At 50.4% G+C, this 23620-nt stretch overlaps 2 protein-coding genes across 3 annotated transcripts in view; both read left to right on the top strand.

Moving 5' to 3' along the window:
* Nucleotides 1–369: 369 nt before the first annotated feature.
* LOC105721133 (cytochrome P450 2J3-like) lies at nucleotides 370–9191 on the top strand. Its single transcript, XM_021674522.2, is given in 10 exon segments — nucleotides 370–463; nucleotides 1790–1929; nucleotides 2100–2244; nucleotides 2808–2980; nucleotides 3382–3457; nucleotides 3460–3519; nucleotides 4554–4741; nucleotides 8740–8881; nucleotides 8975–9076; nucleotides 9079–9191. Coding segments are annotated over 10 exon segments (1233 nt in total).
* A 9933-nt stretch (nucleotides 9192–19124) lies between these two features.
* Nucleotides 19125–23620, top strand: part of PARL (presenilin associated rhomboid like) — a 55698-nt gene continuing 51202 nt past the window's right edge. The window contains exon 1 of one of the 2 annotated variants that reach the window (XM_021674491.2): nucleotides 19125–19283. In XM_021674491.2, the coding sequence (XP_021530166.1) occupies nucleotides 19159–19283 (125 nt within the window). In that variant the 5' untranslated portion in view covers nucleotides 19125–19158. The remainder of the gene's footprint in view (nucleotides 19284–23620) is intronic. The other variant, XM_064366861.1, reaches the window with a different exon arrangement.

Here is a 23620-nt window from a genome sequence, read left to right as displayed (position 1 = left end):
GCCTCCTCAGCCTCCCAAAGTGCTGGGATTACAGGCATCAACCATCGTGCTCGGCCCCCTCCATTCTTTATCTCTTCCATTTCTTGTGGGGACTCTTAAAGGAAAAACCAGGTTGGTAGACTGAGGGAGGGCATAGCTGAGACTGCGTGGAGAGCACCAAGCTGTCTGACCACCCTCTCAAATGCGCCTCAGCCCTTGGACAGAGCATCATTCCAGAGGTGATTTTGGGGTCTGCCCTCCAGGCCCTGCCTGTGCGAGAGACAAGTGGTCTTAGAGGGGCTGGTGACTGTCCACCCCACCCGACCGGACGCAGGCATTGTCTGCAGCAATGGGCACACGTGATGGCAGCAGAGACACTTCTGCCTAGTGATGCTTCGAGGGCTGGGCCTAGGCAAGCTGGCGCTGGAGATGCGGCTGCAGCAAGAGGCAGCAGAGCTGGCGGAAGCCTTCCACTGGGAGCAGGGTAAGCGGCAGGCTGGCGGCAAGCCTACCCTCACCCCTCTCCCCTGCAGAGGAGCCAAGCTTCACTGTCTAGGCACGTGTGTCCGTGAAGCCTGGGAACGTTAACAGCAGTTTTCAGCTCCATCGAGTGGGAGTTTCTCCAACAGGGGTGGACAGAGGCCCAGGATGGCCAGGTCACTGGGAAGCCAGAGCCCTCCTTGATAGCTGGGGAAGTGATCTCCATCTTTATCCAAGGCGGCCGAGGGCAGTGGCTCCCACCTGTAATCCCAGCACTTTGGGAGGCTGAGGAGGATGGATCTCCTGAGGTCAGGGATTTGAGGCCAGCCTGGCCAACACGGTGAAACCCCGTCTCTACTAAAAATACAAACAATTAGCCGCGCATGGTGGCATGTGCCTGGAATCCCAGTACTCTGAAGGCTGAGGCAGGAGAATTGCTTGAACCTGGGAGAAGGAGGCTGCAGTGAGCCAAGGTTGTGCCGTTGCACTCCAGCCTGGGTGACAGAGCGAGACTCCATCTCAAAAAAAAAAAAGGGAAAAACTAAAAAACGTCTCATCCAAGGCACCTCGTACCTCCAAGCCACTGGTGCGTGCTGTTCCCCTTCCGGAGCGCCCCGTACCTCCCAGCCACTGGCGCGTGCTGTTCCCCTTCCAGAACGTCCCAGCCCATGCCCCTTCCCTCCCCTGAGAAACCACTGCTCCTCCCTCCAGAGCAGCTGCAGCCACCTGCCCTGAGAAGGCCTCCTGAATGCCAGGCCCCTAAACCTATTCCCTGTGACATACCTGCCCCGCATTCTGTTTTCATGCAAATGGCTGTCTGTCTCCCATGCCTCTCTCTGACCTGGCTCTGACAAGGTGCTTGGTAACCGTTTAGGTTTTTTGTTTGTTTTGTTTTGTTTTTGAGACAGAGTTGCGCTCTTGTTGCGCAGGCTGGGTGCAGTGGTACAGTCTCGGCTCACTGCAACCTCCACCTCCTGGGTTCAAGTGATTCTCCTGCCTCAGCCTCCCGAGTAGCTGGGTTTACAGGTATGCGCCTCCACGACTGACTAATTGTTGTATTTTTAGTAGAGATGGCATTTCACCTGAGCTCATCCTGACCTCAGGTGATCCACTTGCCTCGGCCTCCCAAAGTGCTGGGATTATGGTGTGAGCCACCGCGCCCAGCCAGTAAGCATTTGTTGAGTGCATGGATGAGGAGTGGGAATGAAGAGCCAAGTTAGCGAATGAGTGACTCGACAGGAGATGGGATGGGTGCTCAGGGCCGTGGTCCTCGTGCCTCCTTGCCCTGAGCCCTGCCCCTCTACCCTCAGGTAGACCCTTCAACCCTCAGGTATCCATTGTCAGGTCCACGGTCAGAGTCATCAGGCCCCTGTGTTTGGCCACCACCTCCTCTCGGAGGATCCCGTCTTCCAGGAACTGACTCAAGCCATCGACTTTGGCCTGGCCTTTGTCAGCACTGTGTGGCGCCGGGTAATTGGCATTTGGGGAGGCAGGTGTGCAGGCTATTAGACTGGGGGCCCGAGGCAGGCGGGGTCCTCAGCCAGGGCCTGGCAGGGAGGGTGCTAAGTGGCAGGAGGGAGACTGTGACGTCTGCCTGGTAACGGGCACATTCAGAGCATCAGACCTTTGTTGTGGTTCAGCACAAATGCACGGGAAGGGATCTGGAGGCAGGTTGTATCCTCAGCAACACAGCTTTCCGGGCCTGCAACACCCGAGCTAGAAATAGATGCTCGGTGCTGCAGAGGAAAACTAGCACTGAGACGAAGGATCTTTCGGCAACGCAATGTTTACCGCCTGGACTGCGGGAAGGGCACTCTCGCTAGCCGTCGTGCCACGAGAATGCAAGGAACGAAGGAAAACACACAAATCTATCCCTTACGCATTTGGGGTCGTCCTCACTGCTGTGTCTGATCTCCCTTGGCTGGAGTCAGACCTCACAATCTAAACTAAAATCAGATTGGCTGACAACTTAAAACGTTTCTAAACAGGTAAAAGCAATGGAGAGTTGGGACATGCCAGTGAGCCCGTCCAGCACAGATATCTTGGTTAAAGTACAAGGACATAGACTGTACTACGTGCCTGTAAGCATGGCATGTCTAACAGCTACATAGGATAGGGCTTAACAATGTTATTAGCACACTTATTCTTTAACAAGAAAGGAAACTTTAAAAAGGGACTTTCCTACTTCTTACATCTGACCACCGCTCTCATTTCTGGCCATTGTTTTGGGGGTCTCCAGATGAGAGGCAGCCCCGGGTTACTCAAGTCAAAGGCTCCAGCCCACTTTGGAGCCCCTGACTCAGGGACTGGCTCCTGAGTAGGCCCTGGGCGGTCCTCTCTCTCCACAGCTGTACCACGTGTTGCCCTGGGCCTCCGCCACCTCCCAGGACCCCACCAGGAGATATCTAGGTACCAAGCGGCCGTGCGGAGCTGCATCTGCCAGGAGATCAACACGCACAAACTCAGGGCAGCAGAGGCCCCCACGGGCTGCGGCAGCTGCCACCTGGCCCAGATCTCCAAGGTGGACCCGGATCAGCTCGTAGCAAAGGAGGGGCCGTCTTTTTGGGCTGCACCTTGTTTCTAAGCCACGGTCTCAGTTTCTCATCTTTGACTCTATCTACAAGCTTCCAAAGCACCCTGAAAGCTTGAATTAAAATAGGGTTTTTTCCCCCCTACCTTTTTTCCCAGGGCAGAGCTGGCTTCTGCAGACACTGGTAGGCTGGGACACAGAAGACCTGGCTGATGTCAGGGCCAGAACGCCAGGGCCACCCCCCATCGATGTTGATGCAGTCCTGAGAAACAGGCCCTCTCGAGGGCTTGGAACCACAAGTCTTAGATTGGGCTTCAGGGAAACCCCACGGCTCTGTCAGGAGAGAATTTTAGACCTGGAGCTGCACCCCCACCCCACCCCCAACTCGCTAGGCCATGGATGACCCTGTCCCCACATTCAACGAGGAGAACCTGGTCCAGGTGGTGACCGACCTGTTTCTGAGAGGCACCCCACAGCCACCACCCTGCACTGGGCACTCATCTGCATGGTCCAGCACGGAGCTGTCCAGGGTGAGGGGCCCTTGGTCACACCCTGGCTGACTGCCCCATGCATGGGGCTCCTGGGTCGCGGGCACTGCCCCCATCACTCTCCTTGCTCTGTGACCCCAGGGGTAGGTCCTGCTCCCACCGCTGTGGTACAGGAAGTGTTCCTGGCCTCGAGACAGGAGGGGTTTCAGTCCCCACCCCGTGGCTTACTGTGTCCTGCCGGGCAAGTCCTTCCACCTCTCAGACCCAGTGTACCATGGACAACGCTATCTGGCTCATTCAGTAATGATTCAGCACCTACTAAGTGCCAGCCCTGTGCTGATGCCCACCTCAAGATCACAACCGTGGAGGGGAGCATGTAGATGGATTTCTCTCAAGGACAAGCAGGCTATGGCCTGAGTTCAGATCTGATGCCACCAGTTTCGTGACCTTGGGCAAAAGTACCTGTCCTGTTAGATCCTCAGTTTCTCCATGTCACTACAACAGTCCCTTCTCCATAATAAAGCTTTTTTTTTTTTTTTTGAGACGGAGTCTCGCTGTGTCACCCAGGCTGGAGTGTAGTGGTGTGATCTCGGCCCACTGCAACGTCTGCCTCTTGGGGTCAAGCAATCCTCCTGGCTCAGCCTCCTGAGTGCTGGGATTACAGACGCACCACCACAAGCTGCTAATTTTTTTGTATTTTTAGCAGAGATGGGGTTTCACCATGTTGGCCAGGGCTGGTCTCGAACTTCTGACCATAGGCGACTCACCCGTCTTGGCCTCCCAAAGTGCTGGAGTCACAGGTGTGAGCCACTGCACGCAGCCATAATGCTCTTTATATAGAACACCTGACACATAGCAGGTTCTTAAGTCTGGGTGCTTTCTCTTGTTCATAAGAAGCAAGCTCTGCCCAGAGGAGGGTCTGCTCCTGTGAGACCAGGGGTGGCAAGGTGGTTTGGGGTGACCTAAGGCTCACAAGCCTCAGCAGCAGTGTCCTGGGTGGGGATGGAGGCGGTGAGGCAGGATGGGGAGGTCAGGGCACAGGCCCCTTCCCCAGACCCACACTGAGCCACCTGCAGAGAAGATGCAGCAGGAGCTGGACCAGGTGCTGGGCATGGCCCCAGTTGTCTGCTATGAAGACCGCAAGCGACTGCCTTATACCTGTGCGATCCTCCACGAGGTGCAGCGCCTCAGCAGCGTCGTGGCCGTGGGTGCCGTGCGCCAGTGCGTGACCTCCACCTGTGTGTGCGGCTATCCTGTGAGCAAGGTAGGTGGCTCTACATGGCCTCACACCCAACTCAGTACCTGCAGAAAGCATCCTTCCTGCCTAGCACAACCACCTGCTACAGCTTCTGCCAACCTGCCAGCTATCAATCACGTAATCGCTCTCTCTCTCTCTCTCTCTCTCTCTGGCATCTGGGACAGGAGTTGTGATTATAAAAGGATGTAGTCAGGTGCCATGGCTTACGCCTACAATCCCAGCACTTTGGGAGGCTGAGGTCGGAGGACTGCTTGAGCCTAGGAGTTCAAGATCAGCCTGGGCAACATGGCAAGACCCCGTCTCTACAAAACCTAAAGAAAATATTAGCTAGGCATGGTGGTGAATACCTGTAGTCCCAGATGCTTGGAAGGCTAAGGCAGGAGGATCGCTTGAGCCCAGTAGGTTGAGGTTGCAGTGAGCTATGATTGCACCACTGCACTCCCTCCTGGGTGACAGAGTGAGATTCTGTCTCAAAAAAAAAATACATATATATACACACACACACACACACACACACACACACGTATATATATAATCTAAAGGATGTACTCACTGAGGGATAATTTTTAAAGTTCCCCATTGTCCAGAGATCACCCTTGCAGACATGATAATGCAACACTTCCCAATCTTCTTTTGCACACATATATTTTACATGGTTGAAATTACACTGAATATATCATTCTGAATCCTTCATTGCACTTAATACATCATTCAGGGCCGGGCAGGGTGGCTCACGCCTGTAATCCCAGCACTTTGGGAGGCTGAGGCAGGTGGATCATGAGGTCAAGAGATGGAGATCATTCTGGCCAACATGGTGAAACCCTGTCTCCACTAAAAATACAAAGATTATTGATCTAATATTGACAATGAAAAAATAATAATAAAGAAAAAAATACAAAGATTAGCTGGGCGTGGTGGTGTGTGCCTGTAATCCCAGTTACTCAGGAGGCTGAGGCAGGAGAATGGCTTGAACTGGGAGGCGGAGGTGGCAGTGAGCCGAGATCACGCTACTGCACTCCAGCCTGGGCGACAGAGGGAGCCTCCGTCTTAAAAAAAAAAAAAACAACATTACATATACATATAAAATTCCGATTCTTCTATAGCAGTGGTTCTCAAACTTCCATGGAGCATATCAGAATCACCTGGAGGGCTTGTTAAAGCTGACATTGCTGGGCCCTTCCCCAGGCATTCTCAGTCTAGGGTGGGTCGAGAATTTGCCTTTCTGACAAGTTCCCAGGTGACGCTGAGGCTGCGGGTCCGAGACCACACTTTGAAAACCAGTGCTCTACATAATTTTTTTTTTGAGACAGAGGCTCAAAAATATATATAATGATCTGAATTAATTAATTAATTTACTTATTTATTTATTTTTGAGATGGAGTCTTGCTCTGTCGCCCAGGCTGGAGTGCAGTGGTGTGATCTCAGCTCACTGCAACCTCCGTCTCCTGGGTTCAAGTGATTCTTCTGCCTCAGCCTCCGAAGTAGCTGGGACTACAGGTATGTGCCACCACGCCCGGCTAATTGTGTGTGTGTGTGTGTGTGTGTGTGTGTGTATTTTTAGTAGAGACAGCGTTTCACCATGTTGGCCAGGCTGGTCTCAAACTCCTGACCTCAGGTGATCTGCCTGCCTAGGCCTCCCAGTGTGCTGGGATTGCAGGTGTGAGCCACCGTGCCTGGCCTCTACATCATTCTAAATGGCTGCATAATGTTCCACCAAATAGATGTTCCGCAGTTTTAACCTTCTGGTGAAGATTTAGGCCATTTGCGCTTTATGTGCCTTAGGTTTGGTCTGTATTTTGTGTTATCTCCTTAAAAGTGGTTTCTAGCAGAAATGCCTTTCTTATCTCTTTCATTTTATAGCAAAGTTGAGAGAACAAGTGCCAAATAAGGAGAGACAGAGGAGAAAGGTATAGAAATAAGTCAAATCAAGAACAGCTGCCGCATAGGTACATAAAACTTGAGTCTGGATTTTACCGGAGTGAAGGGAATAAAAGGAAACCTCAATGAATGATGAGTTATGTAATAAACGGAAGCATGCCTGTACTGGGAAAGCTCTGGCTCATCACGTGCCTGTAAGTTACGACGAGGGTCATCATTCACAGTATTCTTCTGTGGGCCAGCGGACAGTGTAGTGAGCGGTGCTTTAAGCAGGAGTTTTTAAAAGAGGCAGAAATATTCTTCAAGATGGCAGCTGCTTCTTATCCCAATTCCTTTTAAGAGGTAAAATTCCTTTCATTCCTACAGGCAGTCAAAATAACATAGTTGAGGTTTATTTATTTACTTTTAACCTCTATTTTCCTAGTCTTTTTTTTTTTTGAGGCGGAGTCTCACTGTCTCACTGTCACCCAGGCTGGAGTGCAGTCGCTTGATCTCAGCTCACTGCAGCCTCCGCCTCCTTGGTTCAAGCGATTCTGCCTCAGTTTCCCAAGTAGCTGGGGTGACAGGTGTGTGCCACTGCGCCCGGTTGATTTGTATTTTTCATTGAGATGGGGTTTCGCCATGTTGGCCAAGCTCATCTAGAACTCCTGACCTCAGGTGATCAGCCTGCCTCAGGTGATAGCACTTTGGGAGGCTGAGGCAGGAGAATCGCTTGAACTCAGGGAGGTGGAGGTTGCAGTGAGCCGAGATCATGCCACTGCACTCCAGCCTGGAACAGAGTAGACTCCGTCTCAAAAATAAATAAATAAATAAATAAAATAAAAATAGAAGCAACAGTCTTTTGGTAACCTAATCTTAGGTGTGATATCCCATCCCTTTGGCCATATTCTTTTTTTTTTTTTTTTTGATAGAGTCTCGTTCTGTTGCCCCAGGCTGGAGTGCAGTGGCGCGAACTTGGCTCACTGCAACCTCTGCCTCCCGGGTTCAAGTGATTCTGCTTCAGCCTCCTGAGTAGCTGGGATTACAGGCATGCGCCACCATGCCCAGCTAATTTTTGTATTCTTTAGTAGAGATGAGGTTTCACCATGTTGGCCAGGCTGGTCTTGAACTCCTGACCTCAGTGATCTAAGTGCCTCAGCCTCCCAAAATACTGAAATTACAGGTGTGAGCCACCGTGCCCGGCCAACATCTGCTCCATTTCTGCATTCTTTGTTGGCTTTGTTTAGAATGCAGGCTACAAACTCGCTGAGCCTTTTTTTTTTTTAAATTTCAAGCTTTTATTGGGTCAAAATCAAGAATTCTGTAGTCAGCCCTCTGGTCTCTACAGGGGTAGCTGGTTTAATTTTGTGGTATTTGTAAATGAGCCTGGGGGTATGAGGCCTTCCCCAGAATCGCAGAGCTGAGTGTCCCAGGGCCTGGGATCATAACCAGCCCCATGCTAGCTCCACGTTGGCCTTCTTGTGCTGTTTCTGGTCGACCCAGGGCCCACATGGAAGGAGCAGAGGTCACCCTGCTCCCGCTTGCATCTGCTTGGTCTGATTCTAATCACTTACTTCTCCTTTGAGATGGAGTGAGGGCTGGGGCGAGGGTGAGAGGGAAGGTGAGGGTTGGGGTTAGGTTGAGGGTTAGAGCTGGGCTGATGGTTCATGTTCTCCTCTCTGCAATCCTCAAGAGCGAAGCGTTCTGCCTCCTCTCTGTCTTTCCACCACTCAGCTCCTCTTTCTTTGCCTGTTTGCCATTCTGTTTCTCCTTGTTCTGTCTCTTCCTCTAACACCCACGCCCACACACCCCCTGCCCCGGGGTTTATTGTCCTAGGCTGTCCTTGGTCCCTTTCAGACATGCCCTCGGCTGCTGGCCTTCTCTGTAGGAGGCGACAGCTTCACGTCCCTAGACGTGGCTGGGAGTCTTCAGGACAAAGCTGGTGGTCCTTAGCCAGGAGGCTGTCCTGCTCGGCAACTTCACTGATGGAGGGGAGCCTGAGGGCCGGCTGCTGAGTCTCCCCGAGGCCCCCTGGCCTACTCTCACCTGCACACTGGGTATTCTCCAAGCTCACTTCGGCTCAGTGTCAGGGCTGGGTGCTAGGCTCCCTCCGAGGCTCCCTAAGCCACACCAGCATCTCTCTGCAGGGTACCATCATCTTACCCAACCTGGCCTCTGTGATCTACAACCCTGAGTGCTGGGAGACCCGTCAACAGTTCAACCCTGGCCACTTCTTGGACAAGGATGGAAACTTTGTGGCCAATGAGGCCTTCCTGCCATTCTCTGCAGGTACTAAGCACAGAGCTGGATCCTGGGTGCTGGGTGGGGCTGTGGTGGGACAGACACAGGGACAGCTGCCACCTCTGACTCTTCTGTTTCCAGGGCATCATGTCTGCCCAGGGGACCAGCTGGCTCCAGTGGAGCTCTTCCTGATGTTTGCCACCCTCCTCAGGACCTTTCGGTTCCAACTGCCAGAGGGGAGCCGGGGCTCAAGCCGCAGTACATCTTTGGGGGCACTTTGCAGCCCCAGTAGCAGAATATCTGTGCGGTGGCGCGCCTGAGCAGCCCCAGCCCCGGTCCTAGGGAGGATGGCCTGTAGCCACTGGGATCTGGAGGTCTGTTCCCCATGAAGTCCTTCCTCAGTCTCTTTTGGCTCCTGCCAAGTTAGAGAAGAGGGGGACCAGGGGTTCATGCAGCTCAGCTGCTCGTGGTTGCCCCGAACACAAGCTCTGTGGGTGACACTGGAGGGCAGACGTAGCAAGAGGTCTGCAGAGGTCGCTCGGTTTGGAAGCTCAGGTCTTAGATTAGGCCGGTTATGCTTCGGCAGGGAAAGATTTTACAAGATTGGTTAAATTTGGCATTAAATCAATCCACATAGTTAATTTCGGGGAAATCAAGCCTCACAAGGCAGCAGCTAACTAGGTTCAGAGGAAAAGACAAACTTTCAAGCAAAACTATAAATATAATCATGCAAATACAAACACAAATACTCTGGATGCTGGGGACTGACAAGCCAAAAAAAAAAAAAAAAAAAAAACGGTGAAGCGAGGGCAGCTTATTTTCTGCCCTCTCCTGCCCTCTCCTGATCAGAAGGAAGAACTGCAGTTCTCTGCAGACAGGGCAGAGAAAGATCTCACCCTCTCAGTGGAGCAAAAGCCCATGTAATTGTTATAGCAAATTCTTCACCAAAGACCCACTTTGGTTTCCACATGAGGGTCCCTATGTTTTAAATCACTGTGTCTCCAGACAAGTCTTGTTTATTGAAAAAGAATGACTTGTGGCCGGGCACAGTGGTTCACACCTATAATCCCAGAACTTTGGGAGGCCGAGGCGGGCGGATCACCTGAAGTCAGGAGTTCGAGACCAGCCTGGCCAATGCGGTGAACCCCCATCTCTACTAAAAATACAAAAATTAGCTGGGCGTGGTGACAGGCACCTGCAGTCACAGTACTCGGGAGGCTGAGGCAGGAGAATCACTTGATCCCGGGAGGCAGAGGTCGCAGTGAGCCGAGAGTGTGCCACAGAGCAAGACTCTGTCTCAGGGAGAAAAAAAACTGATTTGCATTAAGGAAATGCAAATTAAAATCAAAATGAAATACCATTACACACCTATTAGAATTGCTAAAAACAAAACCCTGACAATCCCAAGTACTGGAAAAGACGAAAAGCAACTGGAATTCTCATATCCTGCAGGCGGAAATGTAAAATGGTACAACTATATTGGAAAACAGTTTGGCAATTTCTTGTAAAATTAAAGATGACACCACACAACTCAGCAGTCCCCCTCCTAGTGTTACCCAAAAGAAATGAAAATATATGTTCACACCAGTCATACTATATGATTCCATTTGTGTGATATTCTTAAAAGGGCAAACCTACAGGGACAGAAAATATTTGATAGATAAGTGGTTGCCAGGATTCGGGAGTAGGGTTATGGGCTGACTGTAGAGAGACGTGAGGGAGCTTTCTAGGGTGATGGAAATGTTGGGTATCTTGACTGTGGTGATGGTTACACAACTGTATGTGTTTGTCAAAACTCATACAACTGTACACTTAAAAGGGTGTTATTGTATATAAATCATGTCTCAATAAATTTGAGCTTTGAAGAGGAAATGCCTGGGGCTGGACACAATGGCTCATGCCTGTAATCCCAGCACTTTGGGAGGCTGAGGCGGGCGGATCACCTGAAGTCAGGAGTTCGAGACCAGCCTGGAAAACATGGTGAAATTCCATCTCTACTAAAAATACAAAAAGTTAGCCAGGTGTGGTGGCGCATGCCTGTAATCCCAGCTACTAGGGAGGCTGAGGCAGGAGAGTCACTTGTACCTGGGAGGCAGAGGTTGTAGTGAGTCGAGATTGTGCCACTGCACTCCAGCCTGGGTGACTGTGAGACTCTGTCTCAAAAAAAAAAAAAAAAAAAGAAATGCCTTCCCTGTCTCCTTTGTGTTATTTTCAGGATGTAGATATGAATGAACCAGTGTCTCTAATTAGTATGAGATCAATCATTACTGCTACACCAGGCTGGGAGGAATCCAGCCAGAAATAAGAAAGCATGATGTATTGGCCAGGCTCAATCTCAGCTACTCGGGAGGCTGAAGCAGTAGAATCGCTTAAACCAGGGAGGCAGAGGTTGCAGTGAGCCGAGATTGAGCCAATGCACTCCAGCCCGGATGCCAAGAGCGAAACTCCATCTCAAAAAAAAAAAAAAAAAAAGAATGACTTGTGAGTTCATGACCAGCCTGGCCAACATGGTGAAACCCCATATCTACTGAAAATACAAAAATTAGCCAGGCGTGCCTGTAATCCCAGCTACTCTGGAGGCTGAAGTAGGAGAATCGCTTAAACCAGGGAGGCAGAGGTTGCAGTGAGCTGAGATTGCACCACTGCACTCCAGGCTGGGAGGCTGAGGTGGATGGATCACTTGAGGCCAGGAGTTCAAGACTAGCCTGAGCAAAATGGCAAAACCCCGTATCTACTAAAAACACAAAAATTAGCTGGGCGTGGTAGTGCACACCATAGTCCCAGCTACTCAGGTGGCTGAAGCAAGAGAATCACTTGAACCCAGGAGGCAGAGGCCGTAGCGAGCAGAGATTGCATCACTGAACTCCAGCCTGGCTGACAGAGTGAGACCCTGTCTCAAAAAGAAAAAAAGAAAAAGAAAAAGCAAGCAACCATGATGTATGAATTAGCCTCTGGCGTTTCTTCAGATGTACAAGTACCTCTAGGCTTTGTGAAATCCTCACGCTTTCTCATAGATACCCTATTTTCTGTGTGGAGCCATATCCAGGGCCTCAGGAGTCCAGACTGGGAAGCAGCAGGCAAGTGGGGTCCCAGAGAGCAGGAGGCAGCCTGGAGTTCTCGGCCTGGGCGGTCCCACGCTGAGCTGGCAGCTGTGTGTGAGATCCAGGCAGGCTGTGGAGTAGAGAAACAAAGCCGGGCTCTAATTCAGCTGCTGCCGACCTCACTCTCCTAACCCTCTCTGTGTTAGAGCCCCTGTCTGCAGCTGGCAGCCCCTTCTAACACTCACCCCTCCACCATCCAGCCTCCCGCCTTCCATCCTGTCCGGCCCTCTGCATGTTATTCCATTCAAAGGCCAACTCCTCCAGGAAGCCTTCCCTCACCTGGGCTTCGACCTTGGTCTCAATAACGCAGTCCTCACATGCTTCGGTTTCCTCATATGACAAATGGAGCCTTCCTTTGGGATTGCTGGGAGTGACGAAGCCCAGCACAGGCTGGCGGGCGATTAATTCTCTGTTTATGTTGGCAGGGCTCTCCTTCCCCCGACAGCATCCAGAAGCACTGTCCCCTTCGTTTTTAGCTCCGAAATGATGGCGCTGCGAGGAGCCCTTCCCTGTGGGCAGCCTTCCCTTTCAGCTTCCATAGCCTCATGACGATGACAATAGCTGCCGTGTGCTGAGTGCCAACTGTGTGCTAGGGAGTGCGCTGGGCACCTAACATAGATGAAGTCATTTAAGTACCAAAGCGACAAGGCAGATATAATGATCTGAATTTATTTATTTATTTATTTATTTATTTTTGAGATGGAGTCTTGCTCTGTCACCCAGGCTGGAGTTCAGTGGTGTGCTCTTGACTCACTGCAACCCCCGCCTTCCAGGTTCAAGTGATTCTCCTGCCTCAGCCTCCCAAGTAGCTGGGATTACAGGTGCACACCACCACGCCTGGTTAATTTTTGTATTTTTAGTAGAGACGGGGTTTCGCCATATTGGCCAGGCTGGTCTTGAAGTCTTGACCTCAGGTGATCTGCCCACCTCGGCCTCCCAAAGTGCTGGGATTATATGTGTGAGCCACCAGGTTGGCCTGAATTTAAAGGAATGAAAGTCAGGACCTTGTTGACGAACAAGTTAGAAGGTGTCAGAATATCAATAAGCCTCAGTGGAGATAATAATGCTAACTCATTTGATTGATATTAACATTAAATATAATAATGCTGCCGGGTGCAGTGGCTCACTCCTGTAATGCCAGCACTTTGGGAGGCTGAGGGGGGCGGATTGCCTAGAGTCAGGAGTTCGAGTCCAGCCTAGTTAACATAGCGAAACCCCGTCTCTACTAAAAATACAAAAATTAGCCAGGCATGGTGGCACATGCCTGTGATCCCAGCTACTTGGGAGGCTGAGGCAGGAGAATCGCTTGAATGCGGGAGGCAGGGGTTGCAGTGAGCCAAGATTGCGCCACCGCACTCCAGCCTGCGTGACAGAGTGAGACTCTGTCTCTAAATAAGTAAATAAAGCATGAAAAATATCTAGCACAGTCCCTGGTACATGCTAAGTGCCTAAGAAATTGCAGCTACTGACAATAATCAATAGCTGTGCCTTTGCCTGGTTCGTAGTCAGCACACCTTCCTCAGTCCTTGCACTCTCTCAGCTGACTGAGCCCTGGCTGTCCCCTGAGGATACCGATGCTCCTGTAGCCTCTGAATGGAGGCTGCCAGTTCAGGTTCTGATCAGAAAGAGCCCCCTCACTCACTCAACTGGAGCAATGAGGAGAGTTTCAGAACAGAGAACACAGAAGCCAATGCATGTGGCTCAAGGAGGGAGGGACTGGGAAGAATAAGTGCTCTAAACTCATTTTTCTCTTACTCTCCAGTCTCCTGTTTGTGGCTGTAATTGGCTGAGCCCAGCTAGGAGCCAGAGAGCAAGGGAGCCCATTCATGTAGTCCATAAAGATCAGCCTCCTGGCTGGACGCGGGGGTGCACGCCTGTAATCCCAGCACTTTGGGAGTCCAAGGTGGGCAGATCTCCTGAGGTTGGGAGTTCAAGACCAGCCTGATCAATATGGTGAAACCCCATCTTGACAAAAAATATACAAATTAGCCGGGCGTGGTGGCATGTACCTGTAATCCCAGCTACTTGGGAGGCTGAGGCAGGAGAATCGCTTGAACCCGGGAGGCGGAGGTTGTAGTGAGCAGAGATCATACCACTGCACCCCCAGCCCGGGCGAGAGAGTGAGACTCTGTTTCAAAAAAAAAAAAAAAAGATCAGCCTCCAGCGGCCTGGAGCAGCCTGTGAGAGTGAGCTGGGGGAGCAGGCAGAGGACATTCAGCACGTCCCAGACCCGGGCCCTCAGGTTCTGGAGGAGAACACCCTCCTCACACCCTCATGATTCTTCCACAGTACTTGCCCAAAGACCACCTTGAGCACATGTGTTTCCTCTGCTGAAACTGTCTCCTTTATCTCCAGCACCTCTTCGGCACTATTAATAACCTTCTTGCCACCCTGTTCTTCACCGAAATTTTAGGATTTCATTCCAAGTCCTGCCAACACCCTGAAGACCCCAGGTTCATGTGAGTAGCCCAGCCAACGTCCAGGCCTTCTCTGATTCTGGGCTTCCTCATCTTTCGTGATTTTCAGCTCATTGCCCTTCAGCCATCAGCCCTATGGCCACACCCAAGTTCTTGTCAGCACCTAAGAGAAGCTCACCCTCTGAAACTGCAAATTCACAGATCCTTACAGAGAACCGTGAAGGTTCTAACATTTACTCCGTTTCACAGATCCTTACAGAGAACCGTGAAGGGTCTAATGTTTTACCCCGTTTCGCAGATCCTTACAGAGAACCGTGACGGGTCTAATGTTTTACCCCATTTGAAAACTAACAAGTTATCCTGGTATAGTTTTATAGGTGCTGGAAGAAAACACAAGACTCCTGGGTCAGAAATGAAGGATGACTTATCACCCACAGCAATAGCAGTAAGCCAGACAATTAGAATTTGTGTGCCGGTTCCCTGAGTCCCAGTTCCCATGGAGCAATGTGAAGAGTGCTGGACTGTACCCGCACACTCAGCAGGTCGCATTACAGGAGAGGAATGCGGAACTGAGGAAGTAGAATCTTTAATTAATTAATTAATTTATTTATTTATTTATTGAGACTTACTCTTGCTCTGTCTTCAGTCTTGAGTCTTGGTCTGTGTTGGGTCTTGCTCTGTCACCCAGGCTGGAGTACAATGGCGCGATCTCAGCTCGCTGCAGACTCCACCTCCCAGGTTCAAGTGATTCTCCTGCCTCAGGTGGCTGGGATTACAGGCATGCACCACCACACCCAGCCAATTTTTGTATTTTTAGTAGAGAGGGGGTTTCACCATGTTGGCCAGGCTGGTCTCAAACTTCTGACCTCAGGTGATCCACCCATCTCAGCCTCCCAAAGTGCTAGGATTGTAAGTGTGAGCCACCATGCCTGGCCAAATCAGAATCTTTTATTTTATTATTATTATTTTTTTTGAGACAGAGTGTTTTTCTGTTCCCCAGGCTGGAGTGTAGTGGCACAATCTTGGCTCACTGCAACCTCCACCTCCCGGGTTCAAGCGATTTTTGTGCCTCAGCCTCCTGAGTAGTTGGGATTACAGACATGTGCCACCACCCCCAGCTAATTTTTGTATTTTCAGTAGAGACAGGGTTCATTATGTTGGCCAGGCTGGTGTCGAACCCCTAGCCTCAAGTGAACTGCCCACTTCGGCCTCCCAAAGTGCTGGGATTACAGGTGTGAGCCCCCACGCCCAGCCATGGAATTAGAACCTTTTACGATGGGCAGCACACAAGCCTGCGCTCTCTACGGTGATACTATCTTTCTTCCAAGGTTATAAGCCCACTGCCCTTTGCTGTTGAGGAAAGTCTCTCTACCTTCCAAGATTGTGCGTTTGTCTACTATAAAAACTTGCTGTTAGACACTAGGTTCCCCAGGCTCAGTGTTCTTCGCTTGAGATGCAGATCCACTGCATGTTCAGCGTTCGTCTGGCTCACGGCATTGCCACCATGGGTCTTGGAGAACAGACCGTGGTAATATAAAGTGTTTTGTCTCTGACCCAGAAGTCTCCTGTCTTTTGCCAACATCCAATCTTTTAGCTTGCAAATAGGGTAAAATCAAATCCCAGACTTGACACCTCTGCTATAACCAAAGTGAATTTATGTTTTAGAAACTGATGTTTATTTTCCATCAACCTTATTTCCATGTTGCTTAAAAGCCCATTCAAGAACAGCTTAAGACCATTCAGTGAGGCCGGGCGCGGTGGCTCACACCTGTAATCCCAGCACTCTGGGAGGCCGATGCGGACGGATCACAAGGTCAAGAGATCGAGACCATCCTGGCCAACATGGTGAAACCCCATCTCTACTAAAAATACAAAAATTAGCTGGGTGTGGTGGCGTGCACCTGTAGTCTCAGCTACTTGGGAGGCTGAGGCAGAAGAATTGCTTGAACCTAGGAGGCGGAGGTTGCAACTGAGATTGTACCACTGTACTCCAGTCTGGTGACACAGTGAGACTCTGTCTCAAAAAAAAAAAGACCATTCAGTGGTTGCTCCTACCCATTCAGTGGCCTGAGCAGCGTGAGTTGCAGACCAGTCTTTCGTGGCAGGCTCGGCGCTCCAGTCTGCAGTAGAGACCTGCACCCTCAGACCAGTCTGCACCCTCAGGCTGAGTAGCAGTGAACTCAGGGGCTGGAGCAGTCCATTCGCCCTGAATTTTCAGCAGCAGCCTGCTCTTCTTTTTCAGTGTCTTCAGGGTCTCTGTAGAAGCAGAGATCAGGCATGACCTTCCACGGGTGTTCATGGGAAATGGTCCCACACATGCGCAGAACTTCCCGAGTCAGCATCCACATCAGACCCACTGAGGGAACTCCCTGGATGTTGCCTGGGAGGGCAATGTCCACACAGCACAGAGGAGGTAGGTGGGTTAACATAAGATGTCTCTGTGAGAGGCTGGTGGTCAGCCCTGGGATAAGCAACCACCAGAAGCCGTGGCTCCCTGGAGGCTGCCTGGATGTGGTTAGTGAAGGTTCCAGGAGCGAAGTGGCCAGCAACTGAGTGGCCCCAGTGGCAGTAGCAAACTTCAGCACCGCCCTCTGGCCAGTACTCCTGCAGGACACGACACTGACATCAGCAGGGTTTTTAAAGGCAGCAACAGCACGAGCTGCCAGCAGAAGCTTCTCCCAGGCCCTCTTCAGATTTAGGATGTAGACACCATCACTTTTCTTCTTACAGATGTATTACTCCATTTGGAAGTCAAGGCTGCTGCTATCTAAGTGAGTTACTGCTGCAAGGAACTTAAGGTCATCCTCCTTCTTTTGCAGGACATCAAGGGCTCCAGACATTGTGAAAGTTTCCCTTTAAGTTACAACGGGAATCCAGAACAATGCCATATGGGCCGCTCTCTGGGTTGTGTGGAAAAGGCGTGAATTTAGTTTTTCAGACAAGTCATGTGCTGGGAGACATCACAGATGTGTTCTCTCTGAGCACCGCTGCAGTCCTCTTCTCTTGGAGATTTCTGTCAGTTTCTCTGGTAAGTCTTCTCCCCCAGGGTCCCATGCCCCTTCCTTCAACTGGGCTATATCCCCCCTCTCTAAACTTCTACAGAGCCTTCTCCCCCAACACAACAGGATCTTTATGAGGTCAGATATAGCGTCTTCTCAATTGTAGCTCCAGGGTTAACATATGACCCGACACCCTGTAGGTGCTTTATAAGTATTTATGGAATGAATGAAGTGCTATTGCAGAGATATGCGTAACGTGGTCTTCGAGTACAAAGGAAGGGAACCTCAATCCGACTGGTCTGGGAAAGGCCTCCTGGAAGAGGTGATACTTGAGGCTGACCTGGACAGGTTGGTCAGGTGTTTCAGGCGGTGAGAACAGTAGTGTGAATGCACAACTGTGGGAACTCGGATGGTGCCTTTGGGTAATGGCTAATGACAGTGTGTCTGCAGCTGGGGTCGGGGGAATGGAGTGGCTGGGAGTGGCTAGGAACCACGCTGACTGAGGGATGGATTATGAAAAAGTGAAAGCCTGCTTTCCATTTCAGGCTTGGACTTTGTATTTATTTATTTGTTTGTGAGACAGGGTCTCACTCTGTCACCCAGGCTGGCACTGCACACTTGGCTCACTGCAACCTCCGCCTCCTGAGTTCAAGTGATTCTCCCACCTCAGCCTCTCCAGTAGCTGGGATTACAGGTTTGTGCCACCTACGCCTGGCTAATTTTTGTATTTGTATTTTTTTAGATGGATCTTGCTCTGTCACCCAGGCTGGGGTGCAGTGGCTTGGTCTTGGCTCACTGCAACCTCTGCCTCTCAGGTTCAAGTGATTCTCTTGCCTCAGCCAACCGCGTAGCTTGGATTACAGGCACACACCACCATGCCTGGCTAATTTTTGTATTTTTATTTTTATTTTTTTGAGATGGATCTTGCTTTCGCACCCAGGCTGGAGTGCAATGGTGTGATCTTGGCTCACTGCAACCTCCACCTCCTGGGTTCAAGCAATTCAGCTGCCTCAGCCTCTCGAGTAGCTGGGATTACAGGAACGTGCCACCACGCCCGGCTAATTTTTGTATTTTTAGTAGAGACGGGGGTTTCACCATGTTGGCCAGGCTGGTCTCGAACTCCTGACCTCAGGTGATCCCACTGCCTCAGCCTCTCAAAGTGCTGGGAATACGGGAATGAGCCACCACACCTGACAGGCTTGGACTTTGTTAAAGGCATACAGAATAACACAAAGTGGTAAGATGTGGAAGAAAGAGTTGTAATGTAAGAAAACTTGCTTGCGACGTTGGTTCTTCTAGGGGCCAGCCCTGCCATGCTGGGCAAGCCCTGTCCCCTATGACCTGAGGCTCAGGGAAAAAGCAATGACATCTCCCTCCAGCGGGGCTCTGTGGCGATTAAATGCGATCGTAGGGAAAGCGCCTGGTAGTTACTCAAAAAGTGTCAGCTGTGCCTCTTCGCTCTGGCCTCATCCTCCTCACCCACAAATGCGGGGAGGCCGGGCCAGTCTCGCAGGTGTCCCCCGCAGCCAGCCGAGCGCTCAGGTGGGAGGGGAAATGGTGGGGAGAAGGGCGCTAGCCGGGCGTCCCGGCACCGTGGCCGGTTCGGGGCCGCTCAGCCGCGCGGGGGCGCTCTAGACTGCTCCTCGCGCTCTAGCCTGCTCCTCGCGCTCTAGCCTGCTCCTCGCGCTCTAGCCTGCTCCTCGCGCTCTAGCCTGCTCCTCGCGCTCTATGATGTTTCCTTCGCCCCGGAAGTGGTTCCCCGGCTGGGGTTGGTAAGGTCGGGCCATGGTGGGGCAGAGGTTGGGAAGATGGCGTGGCGAGGCTGGTCGCAGAGAGGCTGGGGCTGCGGCCAGGCGTGGGTTGCGCCGGTGGGCGGCCGCGGCTGCGAGGAGCTCACTGTGGCCCTAGCCCCGCCGCGGCTGTTCGGACGCAGGTAATGGCCGCCGCCCTGGGCTTCTCGCCTCCTGGTCCCTGAGCTCCGGCCGTGCATCCTCAGGGGCGGAGGCCGTCTGGCCTCTCGTGCTGCCCCTGCTCTCTCCTCTCTCGCTTCCGTCAAGTCCTCGCTTCTCGCCGCGCCGCCCTTGCCCGGCCCTCCGCGAACCTGCGCTTTCTCTTTTCCCGTTGGGGAGGACGTGACGGGAAGGGGAACTAAGCTGAGGGTTCACTCCGTGCCACGCTGCTGTTGAGCCAGTTTCTGAAGTGAAGCAATTAGTCCAGCTGGTAGAATGGCGGAGCTTCTCTTCCCATCTGATCGTAAAGGCAGCGTTCCATTAAACCAGTTGCCTTCTTTAGCTTCTAGTGAGCTAAGGGAGGACGAAGGCAGCGGGAGGGCATCACTTTGTGTCTTGCAAAGTGGTGGAAGAGGCTTTTCTGTTGAATTGTGACAGTGGAAGATTTGGTTTCCGGTTGATTTGCAAAGAAAACTACCGAACCTTCCTAGTAGAAGGGTGAAGCGTATGGTGTATCAGTATTTGCTGATTTTTGCATTACAGTAATTCGTTTCTTATTTGAGAGAGGAGAGAGAAATCCCTCAACTGTTTAAGAATCTGATGTGCATTTGGCTTTGAAAATTTTCTTCTTTTGTTCAGAGCTTCACTCCTACCAGTTTCTGACTTGGTTAGATGGGTGCCTCGAATCCATCTGATTGCTGGTAATAAGACAAACATTAAAGCCGGGTGTGGTGACTCACACCTGTAATCCCAGAACATTGCGAGGCCGAGGCAGGGGGATCACCTGAGGTCAGGAGTTCGAGCGGGCGTGGTCCTGCTTGCCTGTAATCCCAACTACTCGGGAGGCTGAGGCGGGAGAATCGCTTGAACCTGGGAGATGGAGGTTGCGGTGAGCCCAGATGGTGCCATTGCACTCCAGCCTGGACAACAAGAGCGAAGCTCCGTCTCAAAAAAAAAAAAAAAAACCTAGTGTTTATCACCCGTGGGATAGCCAGTGGTAAATAATCGAGGCCCTAATGTGGTGGAGCCATTGCCTAATCTCAAGAATCACCTGGAGAGTTTGTGTGGTTATTTTGTATCCCAGGCCTCACCCCAGTCCTAGGAAATCACAATCACGAGAGGGGTGGCAGAGTGAAAGAACCTGTGTGTCCTACAAGCATTCCAGGTGAATTTTATCAGGGACTTGTGAAAACCTTACATACATTGTAGCTTCATACACTGTAACAGATCTGTCAGGCACTAATCTTAAACTCCTGAGGAGGTGGAAAATGAGGACAGGTGGAAGTGGTAATCCCATTTGAGATTGCGTGGTTTAAGGGGGAAGAAAAGATTAATACTGGCTGGGCGCGGTGGCTCACACGTCTGTAATCCTAGCACTTTAGGAGGCCGAGGCAGGTGGATCACCTGAGGTCAGGAGTTCAAGACCACCCTGGCCAATATGGCAAAACCCCGTCTCAACTAAAAATACAAAAAATCAGCCGGTTGTGGTGGCAGGCGCCTGTAATCCCAGCTACTTGGGAGGTTGAGGCGGGAGAATCGCTTGAACTGGGGAGGTAGAGGTTGCACTTAGCCGAGATTGTGCCACTGCACTCCAGCTTGAGCAACAGAATGAGACTCCATCTAAAATAAATAAATAAATAAATACACGTATTAGGAAGCAACAGGAAGTGTGTTAAACATTTAAGATTTATGTGCACATTGCTGTACTGGTTTTAGGAAGGGGAAGCAAGAGAAAACTAATGGGCCTCCAGTAAAAATTGGGCATGAAGATCATTTGAAACAACAGTGAACAAGAAACGTGAAATATTGAAGATTAATATTTAATGTTTAAAAACCTGCCATTTGTATAGAAAGTTTGAAAATGACGTTTTTGTGGTTGCATAGAAAAATATACGTTACATGAGAATATACGTCTGAAATAGAGCGTTTGCCTCTGGAAATAAGCTCTTAATAGAATCAGTTACCTTATATATAAACTTTATTAGCTGTATGCTGACTTCTTATGGCTCTGAAATTAACAAGAATGACCCAATCCATGTCATTTGATGTATTAATAGTAGGCCCGAAGTGGGACCAGGGATTTGCATTTTACAGTACTCTGGGTGGTGACACTAGGGTCTGAAAACTGCAGGCCCAAGGCAGCCCACCAGCCAAGAATGGTTTACGGTTTTAAAGGATTGTAAAACAAAAGTAGTAATATGTGACAGATTTCACTAGTCCACAGAAACTGAAAAATCCTCTGTCTGGCCTTTTACACAAAAAGGAAAAAAAAATCTCATTTGGGCTCTTCGCAAACTCTACTATTACCAAGGTTTGCGGCCTGAAAGTGGAAACCTGCATAATTTGCCAATTGTATGAAACTATCCGAGGGAAGAAAAGAGCTGAATTGTAACACTTACCATTTTATATTTAGAAAGCTTGTTGTTTGTATGGAAAATTCATATTGAGATGATTGTGTGCCCGTGTGTGTATGTATGTATATCTCTCTTTTTCTTTTCTTTTTGAGACAGAGTCTTGCTGTGTCGCCAGGCATTTCCCCTGCCTCAGCCTCCCTAGTAGCTGGGACTACAGGCGCATACCTCCTTTTTTTTTTTTTTTTTTTTTTTTTTTGTATTTTAGTAGTGATGGGCTTTCACCATGTTGGCCAGGATGGTCTTGATCTCCTGCCCTCATGTTGCCACCCACCTCGGCCTCCCAAAGTGCTGGGATTACAGGTGTGAGCTACCGCGCCTGGCCTTTTTTTTTTAAAGACAGAGCCTTGCTCTGTTGCCCAGGCTGGAGTGGAGTGGCACTGTCTCAGCTTACTGCAATCTCTGCCTCCCAGGTTCAAGCGATTCTTCTGCCTCAGCCTCCCGAGTAGCTGGGATTATAGGCATGCTCCACCATGATGCCTAGCTAATTTTTGTGTTTTTTAATAGAGATGGGGGTTTTGCTATGTTGGCCAGGCTGATCTCTTAACTCCTGACCTCAAGTGATCTGCCCACCTTGGCCTCCCAAAGTGCTGTTGCAGGCTTGAGTCACCATGCCTACCCTCAAAATATCTTTAGGTAAGATACTTGACATATTAGTCATGTACATTATATTTTGTTTTAACTGACCATCTATTAACTCAAGATGGGGTCAGGAAAATAATTGTGGCATGCCAGAGTTTATGTAGGGGACACCTCCTCCGCCCCGCAATATCTTTTGTTTTCTTAAGAGGCGAGTTGCTGTCACCCAGGCTAAAGTGCAGTGACGCCGTCATAGCTCACTGCAGCCTCAAACTCCTGGGTTCAAGGGATCCTCGTCCTCAGCCTCCCGAGTAGCAAGGACTACAGGTACACACTGCCGTGCCTCGGGCTCTATTTTAAGTGGAATGAATCTAATCAATTGTGTATGCTTAGACACGTTTTGTCTCCATTTGAACATTAGGCCATTTCTGCTCAATTTGTTACAAATCTTGAGTAACAAACATTAGTGCTGACCTGTATATTTAAGTTGTATTGTCTTTACCCTTGCACTCTCAAAAACAATTCATAAGGGCAGTGTGGTGGCACAGGCCTGTAGTCCCAGCACTTTGGGAGGCTGGGGCAGGAAGATTGCTTGAGTCTAGGAGTTTGAGACCAGCCTGGTCAATATGGCCAAACCCCATCTCTACTAAAAATACAAAAAAGCCAGGCCTGGTGGTGGGCACCTATGATCCCAGCTTCTCAGGAGGCTGAGGCAGGAGAATCACTCGAACTCGAGAGGCGGAAGTTGCAGTGAGCCGAGATGGTGCCACCGCACTTCAGCCTGGGCAACAGTGCGAGACTCAAAAAAAAAGATATTTAATTTGAGCCAGAGTTTCACTCTTTTGCCGAGGCTGGAGTGAATGGTATGATCTTGGCTCACTGCAACCTCCGCCCCTCCAGGTTGAAGCGATTCTTCTGCCTCAGTCTCCCAAGTAGCTAGGATTACAGGCATGTGCCATCACACCCGGCTAATTTTTGTATTTTTAGTAGAGACAGGGTTTCACCATGTTGGCCAGGCTGGTCCCAAACTCTTGACCTCAGGTGATCCACCCACCTTGGCCTCCCAAAGTGCTAGGATTACAGGCGAGAGCCACTGAAAAAAAAAAAAGAGATTTAAAACGAAAGCTCACTAAAGAGAGAAAATGTACCTTATATAGTAAATATACTTAACACATCTAAAAGCGTCCTTATGCCAACAGAAAACCAAACTCCAACTGACCTAAACAGTTAGGGGAATTTATTGGTTTACGCAGTTCAAAAGTCTAGAGGTAGGACTGGCTTCTAGTGAGACAAGTCCAGTGTCTGAAATTGTCACCAGATACCATTTTTCT

This window comes from Aotus nancymaae, unplaced genomic scaffold, assembly GCF_030222135.1.
Source record: "Aotus nancymaae isolate 86718 unplaced genomic scaffold, 86718_ANA_hifiasm-v0.15.2.pri h1tg000067l, whole genome shotgun sequence".
Taxonomy (NCBI): domain Eukaryota; kingdom Metazoa; phylum Chordata; class Mammalia; order Primates; family Aotidae; genus Aotus; species Aotus nancymaae.
Note: the sequence above shows the minus strand (reverse complement) of the source record. Positions and strands in the feature narration are given on the sequence as shown.